Source organism: Canis lupus, chromosome 5 (assembly GCF_003254725.2).
Source record: "Canis lupus dingo isolate Sandy chromosome 5, ASM325472v2, whole genome shotgun sequence".
Classification (NCBI taxonomy): domain Eukaryota; kingdom Metazoa; phylum Chordata; class Mammalia; order Carnivora; family Canidae; genus Canis; species Canis lupus.
This window is the reverse complement of record NC_064247.1, coordinates 9723249-9741909: the sequence shown is the minus strand read 5'-3', so window position 1 is coordinate 9741909 and position 18661 is coordinate 9723249. Positions and strand designations below refer to the sequence as shown.

Below are 18661 nucleotides of genomic sequence, written 5' to 3'. Positions count from 1 at the left end.
TTCCTCCAGGCTCTTCCCCCTACCTGGTTTGCCCTACTCATCTTTCAAGATAAACCTTGGGTTAAGTGAATTATCTCTCCGAAGCACTCCATGGCACATTGCTCTTCTACATTGTGGCACCTAACACACTTATGTGTAATTGCTTAATATTTTTCTGTCTCCTCCCCTAACCTGTAAGCTTCCTTAGGAGAGAGACCACATCTATCTTGCTAATCACTGTCTCACCAGTACCTAGCACAGTATCTGGCACACTGGCACTCGATAAATATTTGACTGACTAAACATAAAATTATTATTATTAATAATAATGGCAGCTAATAATATTAATATTATTAATAAAATTAATAATGATGATGATGATGGCAGCTTACTGTGTGCCTGGCACTGTCCTAAGTACTTTACATGTGTTAATTCATTTAATCCTTGAAATAATCCTAAATATCATTATTGTCTCCACTTTACAAATAAGGACATTGTGACGCAGAGATAGAAAATAACACAGCCTGAGGTTATATAGTCATAACATGACAGAGTCACAACCTGACCCAGACAGTGGATCCAGAGCCTAGGTTGTCGGGACTCCTCCATACTGCCTCTCCTTCAAATATAATTCAGTTCGAAAGGCACCTTCTGTGAAAACCGTATCTTACCATCCAATCTGAATTAGACATTTGTCTTCCGTATCCTATGACACCCTACATACACTTTCATCATAGTATTTATCACACTGAACTTTATGACTTGGTGTCCATTCCCCTTATTCCATGAGATACTGGAGGGCAGGAACTTTGACTCTGTGTTGAGTTTCTTTGTACCCTCAGGACATCACACATAGTACATACTCCAACTTTCATGGATGGATGATAGAGCCTGAGTCAGAACCTTAGCGTTCATTTTCAGATTATCCACCAGGTGGCGGAAGAAGACAAAAGCTGAACAGAGGGCGAGATCCCTTACCTTTCACACTTGTCACTTTCTCCATGATGGTTTCCTGATCTTGGTACAGAGTCACCGTCACTGTGGCTTCCGATGTGCCATAGCCCCAAATCACTGCCCCTGCGGGCTCCTTCTGCAGCACCATGTAGTTATTGATGTAGGAGGCAAAGCGAAAACCAACATCTAAAATATAAAACAAACACTTAGAAGAGCATCATTGGAAGATACATCACCAACTGAATCTGGTTACACAGCAAAGAACATAATAAAGCCTTTATACAGGCCAATTTGAATATATCCAGTCCTTTTAATCTTCTAAAACTAGATCTTATGCTTCCTAATTAGGTAAGCAACCCAACAAGAAGAGTTGCCAACAATATGCATCAAAGTACAGGGTGACCAATAAGGAAAACTCAAAGAACCTAGGGCAACCAATGTACCGCAAGCCTCCTCACCCTCAGAGCTCTTGATCTGCCTTTGCCCTGGGCTTGGCCCTGACACTTCATTCACCTACAAATTGCTAAGATGCTCCTCTTATACACCCCACAGATGGTATTTATGAGAAAAATAAACTACTTCCTTTCCCTACTTTCCATTACCACACCCACTCCTTGTTGCTGAGAATAAAGAAACCTGCCTCTCTCCAACACAGCCTTCCCGAATCTATCCCCCCACCCTTTATTTCCCCCTTTCCATCCTACCAGTATCAACTTCTCACAAATAATTCCCCTTACTGTGTTTTTTTTTTACAATCCATTAAAAATTCTAAATAAGCATTTATGAACATCTGCAACGTCTGCTTCCTTCCAAGGTAAATTCAGATAAACTAAGATGAAAAAATAAGGTCGGTGAGAAACAGAAGGTCAAAATGTCAGAACAGAGGTCTTTCGTCTCAATTTTACCCATTTCACAAGCTATATTATATAAAAAGAACAAGAGAGAGCACTTGAAACTGTAGATTCTATTCTAGAGTCACTAACAAGACTGAATAAGAACTCACTTTAACGAGATCATTCCTATTTTTAACATGCAGCCTATATTGAAGTATTTTATTAATAACAAGCATCTATCCAAATTATCTCAGTGAGTTCCTCATCAAAACTTAACAAGGGGGGAAAAAATCTTAAGTTATGTCCCATTTTGTCTGAACAAAACAGACTAAAATCCCTAGAAGAAAATAATTAACAAAGTTAAGATTTTTTTTTAAGGGTTTTAAACAAAAATGATAGGCAGGACAGAGAATGAGAACTAACAAGGTTGACATTTTTCTCCCTGGAAGCTACAAATGATGATGGCCCCTTAGGCCACACTTAACAGGGCAGCATAGCTAATGGGGTCTCCTACACAGACTGGGTGGCCTATTTGTCCTGTGCTTCGAATAACAGCCCAGTTGCTACACATCTTCTGCTCGCTCTCTCTCATGAGCGTTAGTTCCATCATAAATCTGACATGACAACCAAAGATCATCCAGAAGGCTGGATAATGGGCTCAAGATGCACAGCTACCACAAGCAAAATGCTCTAAGAAGAGACTCCAACACCCCACAATTGCATAAGCAGGTTGGCAGCATGCTGGAGGGAAGGGGAGAGGCACACGTGTGGGAGGGCCTAGTCTTGGGTAGGTGCTTCATATGGAACGAAAACTGGAAACCAAAGGGCTAAGAGCTAAGCAGAGAGGATGAGGGTAGGGGGAAACGGAACTGGTTGTCACTTGCACATGAGCCTGTGCAAATGAAGGGCTGAGTGCAGCCACTGTTTTACAGGCTGGGGCACATCTTTCTAAGTTCCGTCTGTTTCCACCAATACACACTTACTGGACCTCACTGTGCCTGGCTCTATTCTGTGTTAAAGAATTTTAAAGATAGAAAGGATCTTTCAAAACAAAGAAAGAAAGGGGCAGCCCCGGTGGTGCAGTGGTTTAGCGCCGCCTGCAGCCCAGGGCGTGATCTGGAGACCCTGGATCAAGTCCCACGTCAGGCTCTCTGCATGGAGCCTGCTTCTCCCTCTGCCTGTGTCTCTGCCTCTCACTCTCTCTGCATCTCTATGAATAAATAAATAAAATCTTTTAAAAAAAAAAGAAAGAAAGAAAGGATCTTTCACACTCGGAGGTAGAATCTTGTTATTTACTGATCAACACTGACCCCTCCCCTCCCCGGCTAGATTGGGTAATTTTGGTTAATAGCTTGTATATTAATTAATTAATTCGACAAATATTTATTGATATCTACTGTGTGCCAGACACCATTTTAAGCACTGGGGATATAATAGAAAAAGAAAAGGGAGCCTGGGTGGTCAGCGGTTGAACATCTACCTTTGGCTCAGGGCGTGATCCCAGAGTCCCGGGATCCAGTCCTACATTGGGCTTCCTGCATGGAGGCTGCTTCTCCCTCTGCCTGTGCCTGTGTCTCTGCCTCTCTGTGTCTCTCATGAATAAATAAATAAAATCTTAAAAAAAAAAGAAAAAGAAAAAGAAAGGAAGGCAAAGGGGAAAAAAAACACAAAACTCCAGCAACAGGGAGGTTCCATTCTACTGGGGAGCTTATTTCTGGCAGGCACAAGCACGCTGCATGTAGCAAACCCCTTTGACGGACCTTAAATCACGTAGGTAGTTCATGTCAGGACTTGGAACCAAGCCACCTGATTCCAAAGCTACTGCAATTTCCACTCTGCTGCAGTTAGATACTGGTGGTAAATTAAAAAAAAAAAAAAAGTCATACTTTCTGCCCTTATAAAGCTCACATTCCAACCAGATAAGAGTAGACAGTGGAACATTACCAAGGAATTGAGCAATGGACAAAATAGGAGAACAAGAAAGGAGGCAGGACTGGTCATTCCTTTTGTCAAAGACAAGACACTTAGCATTTGAATTTTTTTTTTTTAGGTCTTTAATTTTTTCCATCGTTTGGGCATTGGAGTAGAAAACACAAATTAACATTGTGGGGAAATTAAAAGTAGTCATTAGAAGCAGACTGACAAAATTAGGACAGCGGTTAGGTTACCTCTGGTGAGGAACTTGTGGGATGCACTGGGGAGGAACATCCAGGGAGTCTCAATAAAACTGGCAATGTTCTAGATCTTAAGTTGGGTGCAGCACCCTTGGGTGTTCATTTTCTTGTTGCATTGCTCATATATTTTTGTACACTTCAAAATATAAAGCAGTCAACACGGGCACAGGGGGGAATGATTTGAAGGAAAGATGTGAGGATATGCCACCGAATAAGAAGGAAAGAAAATTTAAAGCATTAATGAAAAAAAATACAGTCATCGGTCATGAAGGTAATGGAACCATAAAACCCAAAGGTGAAGACTGAATACAGGACTGGCATTAAAGTTGACAGCCTTTAAGAGAAGATCTAATAAAAGAATGGCCCTGCTCTCCTCCCATATGCTAGGCTCAAAGGTCACTGAGTGGGGATGAGAGCCAGCAAGGGATCCCCGGGGCGCTCAGCGGTCTAGCGTCACCTTCAGCCCTGGGGGGTGATCCCGGGGTCCTGGGATAGAGTCCAGCATCAGGCTCCCCCACTGGAGCCTGCTTCTCCTGCCTGTGTCTCTGCCTCTCTGTGTGCGTCTCTCATGAATAAATAAATTAAAAAGAGAGAAAATGCTATGCAGAGTGCTGCTGGTTTACACTTGTGTTAAAGCCTGAGAAACTCCTGATGGGCCACAGTTGGTCTCAGTCTGGGTACTTTTGGGTTCTCAGGTAAAGTAACTGCCAGTTTTCTGCACCCTGTCCCCACTCTCACTTCAACCTATCTTTCTTAGCAGGGATCTTTGGGATCCACTCTTTGAATGGCTTGAAGAAAACAGGTGCAGCGTGAGCACTTTCCTAGGCATTAATTAGTGGGCAGATCCCACCTGCTGGTTCTCCGTGGTTGTGGCTCAGCGTCCAGCCCGGGGCCCTCAAATGGCAGGATCCCAGCTGGACAGTAGTCCAAGTGAGTACTTGGACTCCGCCACATCACGCATATAACCTCACCACCGCCCTCTGTCAGCTGCGCCTGAGATCAAAGCTAGGCCTTAAATACTCTGAGCTACTGAGGGGGTTGTATTTCTTAGCCCTAATCACCACTTAAAGTAGTCAGACGTAATTCCCCCAAGGAACCAAGCTCCAAGCACACCCTCCCCAAGGGTACCACTGAGGGGGCAGCAGGGAAACGCTGTGGGTGATGACTCAGTCACCTGTTTCCAAATATTACCCAACTCGCTTCGCCCCCTTCCCTGCGGGTTCCCCTGCAGTTATCCGGGGACCCCGAGGGCCTCGGTCTGGCGCGATCGGGCCTCCGGGCTCAGACACCCAAACCTCCCCTCTGGCCCACAAGGGGCATCGTGACGACGGCGGGAGGACGCGGACCCGCGGGCACCCCCGCCCAGCAGGCACCTGCGGCCCAGCCCGGGTCGGAGGGCGGCGCCGGGGTGGCAGGAGCTGCGGAGGACGCGGGACCTCGGAGCCCGCGCAGGCCGGCCGGCAGGGGCCGGGCCGAGTGCGCCGCCTCACCTGCACTCGTGGCGGCCAGCAGGACTAGAGGCAGCAGCACCGGCCCACACACAACCCTCGGCGCTGCCATGTTCGCGAGAATCCGCCGCCCGCGTGCTGGACTCCGGGTGCCCTCTGCAGGCGGGGCCCGGGCCGTGGGCGGGGCCGTGGGCGGGGCCGTGGGCGGGGCCGTGGGCGGGGCCGTGGGCGGGGCCGTGGGCGGGGCCGTGGGCGGGGCCGGGAGATCTGGCTCCACCCCTCCCAGGACGTTCGGTCGCGAAGCCGTCCGCGGCCGCCGGGCGAGGCCGGGCCTGTCCCCTTCCCGGCCGCCGTAGTTGGGTTCAAAAAAAAAAAAAACGGTTACCCAGCAACGAGAAATAACAACAGGAACCATCGGCAACCAGCTCTGCGAGAACGGAGAGGTGAGGCGGTTTTCCCCACTTCCTCTCCAGACCCGAGACCTCGCCCGTCCCCTGGGCCTCTCGCGTTCTCTCGGGATCCCCGACACATTCCGGGATCGCGAGGGCACCCGGGGCGCCGAGGCAGCCTGCGATCCCCGATCCTCGACGTCGCTCGAGGGCCGCGGTCCCCGCTCGGAGCGCCCTCCCCTCCCCAGACCCGTCCAGGGTCTCGCCCTGCCCTGGAGTGATTCGGTACCTCATCTCCCGTGCCCTCGAAAACCGAAAAGCATCCTGCACGCCGTGGGCCTCGTGACACCGTCTCGCCCCTCACCTAGACCCCCACCGGCCGGCGCTCTGTGCGGCATCGGCACCTCCACCGAAAAGGGCCAGGGTGTCGTTTGCACGCTCAGCCGCCCAGCCCGCTGCTTGGCAGCTGTCCTCGGTCCAGTCCTGTATTCCAAGACCGGAAGATCAGACCTGGTCAGGACAAAACCGGAAAACACAAGAATCCCCAAATCTCGGAGCCTGGATTTGCAGAATCTTTGATCTTGCCTCCGCCCTCTGAGCCCCTGCTGCCCCTTTCTGGGGGGGTACGTAGGCCTTTCCGGGCATTGTAGGTCACGCTTCGGAAGTGGAAGCAAGGGGCAAGACTAATTAAGTGTTACTCTTCTTCGTTCAACAAATTAGAGTAATTTCTAGAACCAAGATTGGCTCTTACTTCATTTTTTTGAAAATTTAAACCCCCTGAGAGTGTCTTCTTGGTAATTTCTGATGAATTTTTAACAGTACTTCTGAGTTCCTGTGGGATAACAAAAATTACCCTCATCTTTTTAATATGTTTTAAAATATATATTATATTATTATATATTATATATATTTATTCATTATATTATATATTTAATGTATATTAAAATATATATATAAGGGACAGAAATAAAAAGCCTTAGTGTTCTAGTGAAAAAAAATCTGCGATTTTTGTAATTTAAAAAATAATGATTAGGCCTAGTAAATGAGTTTGTATTTGTAATATTCTAATTAATGATAGAGAGTCCAAAACTCTGGAAGAAATGATGGAGAAATGATGGACTGGGGTTGTGTTGGGGGGGGGGGGAGAATGAAAGTTCAGGAAATTTGGGTCTCAGAAATAATTTGCCGTCATAATTGTGTTTATATAAGTAAAATCAGACAAGCTTACAGACAATACTCTCTAACGAATCTCTAGGTACAATAGGCAGTTCCTTCCAAGGAGATGTCGATTCCATTCTCCAACACCCACTACCGAATTCCACAAGGATTTGGCAATCTTCTTGAAGGACTGACACGGGAGATTCTGAGGGAGCAACCAGAAAATATACCAGCTTTTGCAGCAGCATATTTTGAAAATCTTCTAGAGAAACGAGAGAGTAAGATTTTTTTAATAGGCTTTTTTTTTTTCTTAAGTAAGAGACTAAGCATTTGTTTATGGTGAAACTGGGTCAAGACCATTCTCATTCCACAGAAAGCCTTTATGAGGCAAGTAGCTTCAAATAACAGTTCTTGCTATAGAAAACATGTGCCTTTATGATAAGTTTTCTTAAATCACATTATTTCACATTATTGAAGATTACCAGTTGATTACTCAGACCTTCTTTGTCGTGTTTTTCATGGACACACTGGGTGGAAGGGAACCTCAAGAGATCATCCAGCCTATCCCTCCATCTCCCAATAGGCTGTTCCAATGCATGCCAAGCAGCTGACTGCCTAGTCCTCCTGGGAAGAGAGTTTGGTTGTCTTTACATGTTGACTCTTCTTACTTCAAAGTATTATAACTGTTGTAAAAAATAATTCTATGCTCCTTACATTAAATAGATTGGTATTTGCTGGGGTATGTGAAACTGTCTGCAAAAAAGCACAGAGTAATACTGCTTTTAAAACTAAAATTCCAGGGGTGTCTGGGTGGCTCACTCAATTAAGTATCTGACTCTTGATTTTAGGCTCAGGTCTTGGTTTCGGAGTCATGAGTTCAAGCCCCATGTTGGGCTCCATGGGTGTGGAGCCTCCTTAAAAAAAAAAAAAAAAGAAAAAGAAAAGAAAAGAAATCCCAGCTTGGGAAGTAATTTATATCCTTTCTCTATTCTTCCAAGGTCCTGTCCTGCCCAGAGACTAAGATTCATGCTAACAGTGACTCTTTGGCTGAAAGCCAAAGAAGTTTCTTCACTTCCAGAAATAAAATTTCCAAATTCGTAGCTTTGAAGTCTCATAACTATCAAAATCTGATCCAGTAGTCAAAATGGGAATTATTACAGCTATGCATCTCTATAAAAAAAAAAAAAAAACCTATTCTTGACTAGAACAAACATTTTGTATGAGCTGTTTCCATCATTACTTTTGACTGCAGTATTCCAACAGAGTGGTAAAAGTGACTAGAAATAACTACAAGTAAGTGAGCATTCGATTTCAAATCATTTTCCAGAAGAAGGAAACCTACCACAAGGCTTAAATTGAAACAACTCCCATACACACTGCACTGCTCCACCATCTTGTCTTCTTTTCTCAACCCCGGCAGAGCTCAGAATCTCTGCCAATTTCCTGAATGTTGCTGGTCTTTTCCATATCCAGTCAGTATGAATATCTGTTGTATAATTTAAAACTTACATGCTACTAAAAAGCGATTAAAAGAACTCAGAGTAAGAGGTGAATTATAATGGGCATTAATTTTGTTATTATAACATTAATTTTACAAACTCATGAGTAAAATGTCTTTAGTCATTTATTTAATTTTAGATCTCAGAAATGTCCCATTACAAAAACATTTGAGTCATTGTTAGTGGATCATGATAATTAAAGCAATTGGTGATTCAGAGTAATAGTCTCAGATTACTAGTCTCTAACTAAAAAACTAGATAAAACTACTTGAAAAAATTTAAAGCACCATACTCAATTCCACTCATGTAAACCAAAGGTGAACTATCCAACTGATGCAAGTATCAGAATGTAGTCTATCCAAAAGGGAAGAAAAAAATCCTCTAGCCTAGTGTCTCTCACAATGCAAGAATTCCCTTCCAGCAGTCTTCATAGGTAATTATTAGTCTTAACTTTGATTTTTCTGACAGAAAACATGTTAGCATTTGATATAAGTGGTATCTCAAATCGTTAGGGAAAAGGTGGGCTTTTATTAAATAATGTTGAGATAAAGATGGAAAAAAGATAAAATTGAATCTATTCCTTACATCATACACCAGGGTAAGTTCCAAATTGATCAAAGATTTAAATTTTTTTTTAGATTTAAATTTTTAAATGAAATCATATAAACAGATAAGGAACATGGATGAATTTCTCTGTAATATAAGAGAGGAAAAAGCTTTTCTAGCTAAGTTGCTACAATTACTTAAAAATCCAAAAGCAATTAGGGAAAAAAAGACTGGTAAGATTGGCAACATAAAACTAAAGTTTTACATGGCAAAATCACCATAAGAAAAGTGAAACTACTTACAAATGCTAAACTGAAGAAAAACATTTGCAATTTATAACCCAACAGGTTAATAAACCTAATAAAGTTTTGTGAAGATACGGAAGAAAAAGCAATGACCTTTTATAAAACGATGGTCAAGAGATATGAGCAAACCACACAAAAAATGCGAATTGCCCTTAACATGTGGGAACACACTGAAACTAACCCATTACAACATAAGCCAGATCAAAACTACACTGGGATACATACCACTACCAACTCCCCCCATCAGACTGGCAAAACAGCCAGTTTGCCAATTTATTCTAGACAAAGCTAGAGGGGAAATAAACAGTCATACACATTGCTGGAGGAGATATAAAATGATATAACCCCAAAGAAGAGAATTTGACCGAGAAGCTCCACTTCTTCCCTTTTCATTGCATCATTTTTTGAGGAAACAATCGAAACATCCATCATAGGGAATTTGTTGAATAAACTAGAGGACATCCATACAATGGAATTAATTATATATAACTACTTAAAAAAGAGAATGAGAAAGATCTCTATATGTTGCTATAGAGTGATCTTGAGGATATGTTAAGTGAAAAAAGTAAGGTGGAAAAAAAGTGTTTAGTATACTACCAATTACCTAACAAAGGGATGTTGATACGAATATATAACTATTCATTTATATTTTTAATGAAAGACTAAGTCTTTTAAAAGTCTACATTTACCTCTGGAGGAAAAGTAACAGAGTGGAGGGAACAGTATAGAAGCTAGAAAGCTGGACTTCTCTGAATATATCTTGAATTCAAAATCACAAATGTTCAACATAGTTTAAAGTAGAAAGAAATTTTTTAAAATTTTAAGCAATCTCTAAAGTTTGGAAGTGAAGTGAAACAAAGGAGCCTAACTAGTATTAAAAATGGGTAGATATAACCACACAGAAAAATTATTTCAAGTGACTTTATAATACATACAGTAATGTGTACATCTCTGGTGGATATACCCTAAAAACAAAATGAAGTAAAAAAAAAAGTCTTAAAGTGTTTTCAGTAATCATTGTTAATAATATTATAGTATAATTACAGTTTTTATTCACTGTAGGACATAGCAAACAAGTAACTATCCTACTGTTATTAGAATAAGATTTTTAGTATAAGAAAAATGACATATAGATATAAAAATAAAATAAGTTAGTAAAATCCTATAATCCTAAATTTGAACAGAAAAATATCAGTGTGACCTCAATGATATATTTTCTCTTCAAAAATGAAAGAGATGTTCTCTAGCTGTATACATTTTTTAAAAGGCTACAAAACAATGACCAACCCAGTACCAATGAGCACCCAGCCTCTAGAGTGTGACATCTAGCTACCATTTCCCACAGACCAAGGCTTCTAGACTAGCTAATTCCGTGATTTGGTCAGCAAATATGCAAGTTGAGCCTGAACATCTTGCCATACCAGAAAAAAAGGAAACTATCAATGATTACTAGAGTTGTTTCCAAAGGACTCAGGAACACCTGAATACCTGAATGAGTTCCCACTGGCCAATTTTGGACAGTGAGAGCATCAATAAGAATAATAAATGCAGTGGATTGAAGTTGACCCAATTTCTTAACTATTCAAAACAAGTAAAACTTCCTTAAGAGGAGGATCCTAAGGAACCAACTGATTATTCTGAAAACTGGTCAATAAGGGGGAAGCATCAAAACTTTAACCTACCTTTTCTGGATGAACTGTGTGTCAGCTAACAGTTAGCTGTTGATATGGGAAAGTTTTTCTTTACTGATTACTCCAGAAATAAATAATGATCAAATAAGAACATTGCCATTTTGCAATCCCTAAAGAAATGATCTAAGCAATCATCACCAATGGGCCATTAAAGATTATAAAAAGAGAGACAACCAGATATTATGTGTATCCTGACAAAATTACACTGCATTATCTCTAAAGTATTCTTGCTAAATAAATAAATAAATCCTGAATCAGCTACAGGAAATTCAAAAGCAAAGGAACTTGTTAAAAGTCATAATGAGAATGGAATCAGAAATATCTAAACTGTGGAAAACTCCAAAGGAAAAATGATCCAATTTCCTCAACAAAAACATTGCAAGGAAAAAATATGTGGGCTGGGAGATTGGTGAAAATCTCTTCCAATTAAAAGAGATGTAAAAGGCATAATGAAAGGCCGTGTGGGCCCATTGTTTGGGTTCTGTTTGAACAAATCAACAGTAAAAAAATCAACAAAAAATATACTAGGCAACATGGAGAAATTTGGATAGCTAATATTAAGGCATTATTGTTAGTATTTAGATGTGATCATGATATTGTGGCTTTATATCTTAGAGATGCACACTGAAATAAACATTTATAGATAAAACAATAGGATGCCCGGAACTGGCTTGAAAATAATCACAAGAAAGGGTGGGAAATTGAGTGAAGTTACAGATAAAATAAGATAAATCCTGAGTTTGTAATTGTTGAATCTGAGTAATATACACGTTATATTATTCTCTCTACTTTTGAAGTTTGAAATTGTTCATAGGGGATCCCTGGGTGGCGCAGCAGTTTGGCGCCTGCCTTTGGCCCAGGGTGCGATCCTGGAGACCCGGGATCAAATCCCACGTCGGGCTCCCGGTGCATGGAGCTTGCTTCTCCCTCTGCCTGTGTCTCTGCCTCTCTCTCTCTCTCTCTCTCTCTCTCTGTGACTATCATAAATAATTTTTAAAAAAATGAAATTGTTCATAATGGGGACATCTGGGTAGCTCAGTCGGTTGGGCGTCTGCCTTCAGCTCAGGTCATGATCCTAGGGTCCTAGGAATGGGCCCTGGGATTGGGCTCCATGTCATTGGCTCCCTGCTCAGCAGGAAGCTGGAAGCCTGCTTCTCCCTCTCCCTCTGCCACTCCCCTAATTTGTACTCTCTGGCTCTGTCAGATGAATAAAATCTTTTAAAAAAAAAAAAGAAATTGTTCATAATGAAAAGTTCAAAAAATCTGCTTAAATATAAATATTTCTTCCTGTCTTTGTTTACTGACTACATAATATGCTTCATTTTTATTTTTTTAAAGATTTTATTTATTTGACAGAGAGAGAGCACAAGCAGGAGGAGGAGCATCATATATTGTTATCACTGGTTATGTTTACAGTGTTAAGCTATGTACATAATAAGATTTTCCTTTTTTTAAGATTTTATTTATTCAAGAGAGACACAGAAACAGAGACAGAGACATAGGCAGAGGGAGAAGCAGGCTCCCTGCAGGGAGCCATATATGGAACTCGATCCCAGGACTCCAAGATCACGCCCTGAGCCACAGGCAGACACTCAACCACTGAGCCACCCAGGTGTCCCCATAGTAAGATTTTCAACTAGCAATAAAGAACTTCCAGCTTGGGCAGCCTCGGTGGCTCAGCGGTTTAGCGCTGCCTGCAGCCCAGGGCGTGATCTTGGAGACCCTGGATCGAGTCCTACGTCAGGCTCTCTGTATGATGCCTGCTTCTCCCTCTGCCTGTGTCTCTGCCTCTCTCTGTCTCTATGAATAAATAAAAAAATAAAATCTTTAAAAAAAAAAAAAGCCCTGTAGTTTGAAAAAAAGATCTTGTGTTACTAATCTGGATTTACTTTAATGAACTCAAAATAAGTCTGAAATTATTATATTTTTATTATTTAGAAACCAACTTTGATCCAGCAGAATGGGGGGCTAAGGTAGACGACCGCTTCTATAACAACCATGCATTCAAGGTATGGTCCTATGAAACTCGTGGATTTGGTTATTTCTTCTCCTTGTCTCCAAAACAGATAATAGCAGAATCTCCCCAGAATCACGATCATGAAAGGCATATATATCTTATTAAACCTTTTTAGTTGTGCTGTTCTTTCTGACGAGAATTTTTTTTCTAAAGTATCTGAATTGTGAAAAAAAATAAAGTATCTGAATTGTGAACAGATATTTAGCTGAAATTGAAAGGTGATCAACAGAAAGAATGTACTTGAAAAGTTACAGAATAACTACTATAATTTATTCTTCAAATTGTATTGGGTATCACGATGGTTAGCAATAGCGGATCCTCAATAAATATTTGTTGAATTAACAAATGACATTTCATAAAATAAAACACCATTTATCTAGTTGTTTCATCATCATTGACATCATGGTGGAGTTTCTTCTACAAAACTAATGTGTTCAAAGACTGAACCTGCCTTCTCTTTAGCAACATTCTCTGAACCAGCCTTTCTCAACCAAGGTTCCCCAAAATAATTAAGCCCTAAGCCAAAGGCACTCATTGCATGTAAAGAATCAATGTCTTTCCTTTGTATCCAGGATGATTCTAGTTATGTACCATCCTTGATAGAATAGTCCCTCAAAACATTCTGTGTTCTGTGGTCCAGAAGAGGAACACTGGATGATAAGGGCTATGTGTGACCCTTTGTGATTGGCATCAACTAACTGGGAACTTGATGGAAATTCTGTCTCAGGCTCTACTCGAGATCTGCCAAGTCAGAAACTGAACTTTAACAAGCTCCCCAAAGTAATTTGTAGGTACATTGGTGTCTGAGAAGCACTCTTCTAGACAACTGAGATAATACATTAGCCACAAATCTCCGCCAGATATTAGAATTAAAAGGAATTAACCAAGTTCAGGTTTTGATGGTGTTCCGCAGTAGAACTGGGGAATTTCCAGGGGAAATACCTGTCACTTTTTCCATGAGTTCAAAAGTGAAGTTCCATCCATTTGTGCCTGCCAGATAATGGGAGTGTTGAGTTTGTTTCCACTTAACTTAATTCTCTGTGTTCATGTTTTATTTCAATCAAAAGAATAGTGTCAAAAAGCTTTAAGTCTTTGTGTCACATAGCAATTTTAGGGTGTTTTTTTCCATCTCTTTTGAATTCTAAAGGCTTTACTTAATTAGCTTATATGTCTTCAAATTTCTGTTTTATGGATTCAAGAAACTCTTCTCATAGGTTGTGAATTAGCAATGCCTCTATTTTGGTGAAAGTTTTCAATAACCATGTCAAAATAGGCATAGATGATATCCCTTTTTTTTTTATTTAAATGGCTCCCCATAGCACAATTTACTTCTTTGATATGATTTTTAACCTTCAAACTTCATTAAAAAGTCCACTTGATCTCACATCATGGGGCACAATGGCACATATTTTGTTCTTATTTTAAAAACTAGCAGCACTTCTTTTTTACACTTTGTTCAAGATTCATTACAGCATCTTAACAACTTTAGTATAAGACAATAGCTTTGTTTTCATATAAAAACAATGCTGCACACATTCCAAAAGCAAAAATGTCAAACATTTTTCACCAATTGTTTGGTCATATTTGTTTATGCATATTCCCTTGAGAGTTTTAATTTATTTCTTTTTTTTCCAACCTAGTTTCTTTTTTTTTTTTAATCAGCATGTACTTAATTCCTACTACTTCTCAATAACATACAGAAATATTTAGTGACTTTCAGCAGTTTGATGCAAGACTTTACTGTTTTGGAATATTGCCTGTTTGACCCTCTCACCCCTCTTCCAGGAGCAAGAATCACCTGAGAATTGTGAGTCAGAAAAAGAAAAATCTCCCCCATCTGTGAAAGAGGATGAGACACCAGTCACAGCCTTTGTAAGTTATATTTTCCATATATTATTAGATTCCTAAAAAGAATCATATCCCTCAAATTAAAATTATACTCCAAATATGAATCTAGTCTATTATCCATATTGCTAAAATAATCACTTTGCTCTCTAGATAACTGGCATCAGTGATAAACTCACTGGTAGATCATTTGTAACTATGCCTATTATGAAGGAAAACTCCTTCTTGCCCTTAAAAATAAAATCTTATTTTCCAAGATTGGCAATAGGTGGGAGAATCTCAGTCTTCATCCTTCAGATTCACTTTCCACTCTGAGAATTTTTCACTAATCGATGCTCTCACCACCACACAGTGGCAAGGGTCAGAGATGACAAAAGGAAACTCGCAGAGAATCACATACCACCAAACAGAATGGCTTTCCGCAATGTGTAAAGGTCTTACTCACCTTCCATGCACTGCTGTCTACAAAATAACTTCCTGGGGATCCCTGGGTGGCTCAGCGGTTTAGCGCCTGCCTTTGGCCCAGGGCGTGATCCTGGAGTCCTGGGATCAAGTCCCACATCGGGCTCCCCGCATGGAGCCTGCCTCTCCCTCTGCCTGTGTCTCTGCCTCTCTCTCTGTCTCTGTCTCTCTGTGTCTGTCTCTCATGAATAAATAAATAAAATCTTTTAAAAAAATGACTTCCTGCCTGATAGCCTACATCTAAGCAGTAAAGACCTGACCTGAGTAGGGTCCACCTTCAAAGATACCTATTTTCAGTAGTGTGCTAGAGCCAGCTCTCAAGAGACAACTGTGCACATCTCTATACAACCCATGATCAGTAATGTCTACTTTACCAAAAATCAGCCATGGTAGGAGTATGAAGATCATGGCCAATACTACAAATCAAACTTTTTTTTTTTTGGAGAGTCCATATATAAACATTTACTAGCATATCACTGCCTATATTATGCATAGTCCAGACTCAGAGAACCAAGCCTAGTGGGAAAGAGCTCACTCTCTACAATGTTGAAGACCAAATTTCTGAGTTCCTTTTCATGCCTTAATGTCCCAGTTAGTCACCCGTTAACTGACACCCAAAGCAGACATACCTTACCTCCTACCCAGCTAGGGGCATAACTTTTCCCTATAACCTTTATAAATGATGCCAGAATTATATCAATACAACCCAATCAGCCTAACATTGCCATTTGCCAGTGTCATTTCCTTACATCTTTACTAGTTGCCCTTACCCATTCATGAATCTGAGTTGAGATTTTATTGATTTCCAACTCCACTGTAATGCATTTGCTCATACTGAGGCATCATCTCAGAGGATTTAATACCATCCTGTTGGTATTTAAAAGTTTGAGAGCTAGATTTGCTTCACTGTTTTTTTTTTAATGGGGTGAGTGTATAAATAACCCAAGGGTCCTTCAACAGGAGACTGAGTAAATTAATCAAGTTGCATTAGTACAATGTAATATAATAGTGGAAGAATGGGCAGCATTACATACTGAATAGTAATATAGAAAAGAGAACCAAGATACATAGTTATATGGAAAAAATAGTTGTGAACATTGTAATTAGCATGATCTGATTTTTAAGATAAAAAGGCATGTATATACCCATATGAATACTTTGTATACAGAGAAACTTTGGAAGGATATATATATATACTCACCCCATAATAATGGTTACATCTTAGGAGTAGGATTAGGAAAATGGGAGAAAACTCACTACCAGGAACATTTATGTTTTTAAATGTACATGTACTACTGTTATAATTTAAAATGATATATTAAAAGCTATGTATCTATTGAATTAGACACTTAGAACCTGTGTGTTTCACTGTCTATATTTTGGTAAATTATATATAAATTTTATTTTTTTAAGATTTTATTTATTTATTTGAGAGAGAACAAGAGAGAGTGGCAGGAGGAGCAGAGACAGGGACAGGCAGATTCTATGCTGAGTGTGGAGCCTGACACAGGGCTCGATCCCACGACCTGAGCTGAAATCAAGAGTCAGACTCTCAACCAACTGAGCAATCCAGACACCTCTACACCTAAATTAAAAAAAAAAAAAAAGAAGCTATATAAAGAAGTTCAGCCAACCATGTTAAAACTGACACCATTGGGGGCACCTGGGTGGCTCAGTTGCTCAAGCGCCTGCCTTCAGCTCAGGTCATGATCCTGAATTGCCCGGATGGATCCCTGTGTGGTTGGGCTCCCTGCCCAGTGGGGAGTCTGCTTCTCCCTCTCTCTTTGCCCCTCCCCCTGCTCTACTGTCTCTGTCTCTCTCTCTGTCTCTCAGCTAATCAAATCAATTTTTTTTAAAAAAAAAAAAACCTGATCTTATTGGACTAAAAGGATTTCTCTTTGGCAGTCCACTTTAAATATACGATTTTGCTTAGCTAATCATTGAAAAATTAAGAGATTAATTTCATATAATCATGATTATTTTGAAACAGCACATTTACTATTCTTGACATTTTTACCATGCCTCAAGGATTCTTACTTAGTTTCAAAAAAAAATGTTATTGCTCAGGAAACTGTTAAATAGGAGCTATTTTGAGGGGGAAGTTGGCACTGATCGTTTATTGCAGAGACATATTAAAGAATGAGAAAACAAAATGCCTGCTATTTTGGCACTCATCGTTTAGTATATATACAACGTGACAGTGTATAAAATTCCCTTAAGAAGCAAGAGATCTCAATTGTTACATCCCTAAACTGGTTAAATTTATGCATTTATTTTCATGGCATCAAAATACTGGATATTTAAGAAGCGTCTTACTTTTTTCTCCTTTCCATGAAGGAATCTTCTGAAGAAGAAAAACAAAGAGAGGAGGATGCTGCTCTCAAAATCCAAGCAGCCTTCCGGGGACACTTAGCCAGAGAGGAGGTGAAGAAAATGAAGTCAGGTGATGCTGAAGGAGAGAAAAGAGAGGGAAATGAGTGAGAAGACTGGTTTTACTCCCCCGCTCCCCAGAAAAACATGAAAAAATCATCCAGATCCATCAGCCTCGCTGTGATTGTTGTTTTTTTCTTAGTAAGGGAGATGTGATGTAGTGAAATAACATTTGTTGCTGTTGTGAAAATCTGTCATGAGCATTTGTTTAATAAACATGCCATTGAACACATGCCTCTTAAAGATTTCTCTGAGATCATGAGTCTTATTTATACTTCTCCCAAGTCTCTGTATAAAGACCCCTGGATTTAAAGCTGTAAAACTGGCATGTCTGAGTTTTCAGGGCTCTCAGTGGTTATGTGGTCTAACCATTATCTAACGAATAAATTCTCTATCACATGCCTGAAAACTAGTCCTTCAGCTCCTGGTTCACGCCCGGGTAGAGAATTTTACTGCTTCTCAAGCATAGTCCATTTAGTTTTTGAATAATTCAAATTATTAAAAAGATAAGCTGAATCAAAAACCTGCTTCCCTGTAAGTTTCAACCATATGTTTTCATTTGTCATGCAGGCATGCAATCATTTATTGAAAAATGTATTGAGCCCAAAACATGTGCTGGGATTTAGTAGTGAATATCTGTTCCTACACCCAGCTGATGTTTTTTTTATTGTCATGCTCTCCAAAACCACACAGAATAAGATGAATACATATTTGAAAAAAAACAAAAATCATCATAACATCATAAATATTCTTCCTCAACTAAAACTTCCCAAGTTTTTCTCAATGCACAAATGGTAAATACCTGTATCATAAACTCAAAAGGCCTTACATCTTTTTTTTTCAGTGAATCATTCAAGCCACCCCCCCCCCCCCGAGTGCTTTATTTTTAGAAAGTTTGGTCTCTCCTTTTTGAGATCTTCTCACCCTTGAA

At 40.2% G+C, this 18661-nt stretch overlaps 2 protein-coding genes across 6 annotated transcripts in view; one reads left to right on the top strand and one right to left on the bottom strand.

Annotated features, from left to right (window-relative positions):
* Positions 1-17753, bottom strand: part of SIAE (sialic acid acetylesterase) — a 51336-nt gene extending 33583 nt beyond the window's left edge. Inside the window, exons 1-2 of one of the 4 annotated variants that reach the window (XM_025465113.3) lie at positions 17617-17753; positions 958-1119 (exon numbers count right to left, since the gene is read on the bottom strand). In XM_025465113.3, coding sequence (XP_025320898.3) covers positions 958-1081 — 124 coding nt within the window. In that variant the 5' untranslated portion in view covers positions 1082-1119; positions 17617-17753. Of the gene's footprint in view, positions 1-957; positions 1120-5114; positions 5238-5430; positions 5574-6066; positions 6217-17616 lie in introns of those variants that run through there. The other 3 variants (XM_025465115.3, XM_025465112.3, XM_025465114.3) reach the window with 3 other exon arrangements.
* SPA17 (sperm autoantigenic protein 17) lies at positions 5672-17973 on the top strand. 2 transcript variants are annotated; one of them, XM_025465121.3, is made up of 5 exons: positions 5672-5831; positions 7033-7213; positions 12915-12985; positions 14779-14865; positions 17638-17973. In XM_025465121.3, exons 2-5 carry the CDS (start codon positions 7060-7062, stop codon positions 17779-17781), a joined length of 456 nt encoding a protein of 151 aa, XP_025320906.1. In that variant the 5' UTR covers positions 5672-5831; positions 7033-7059; the 3' UTR covers positions 17782-17973. The 2 variants fall into 2 exon arrangements, with proteins under 2 accessions (XP_025320906.1, XP_025320907.1); XM_025465122.3 differs by lacking the exon at positions 5672-5831 and adding an exon at positions 6267-6400.
* Positions 17974-18661: the final 688 nt, after the last annotated feature.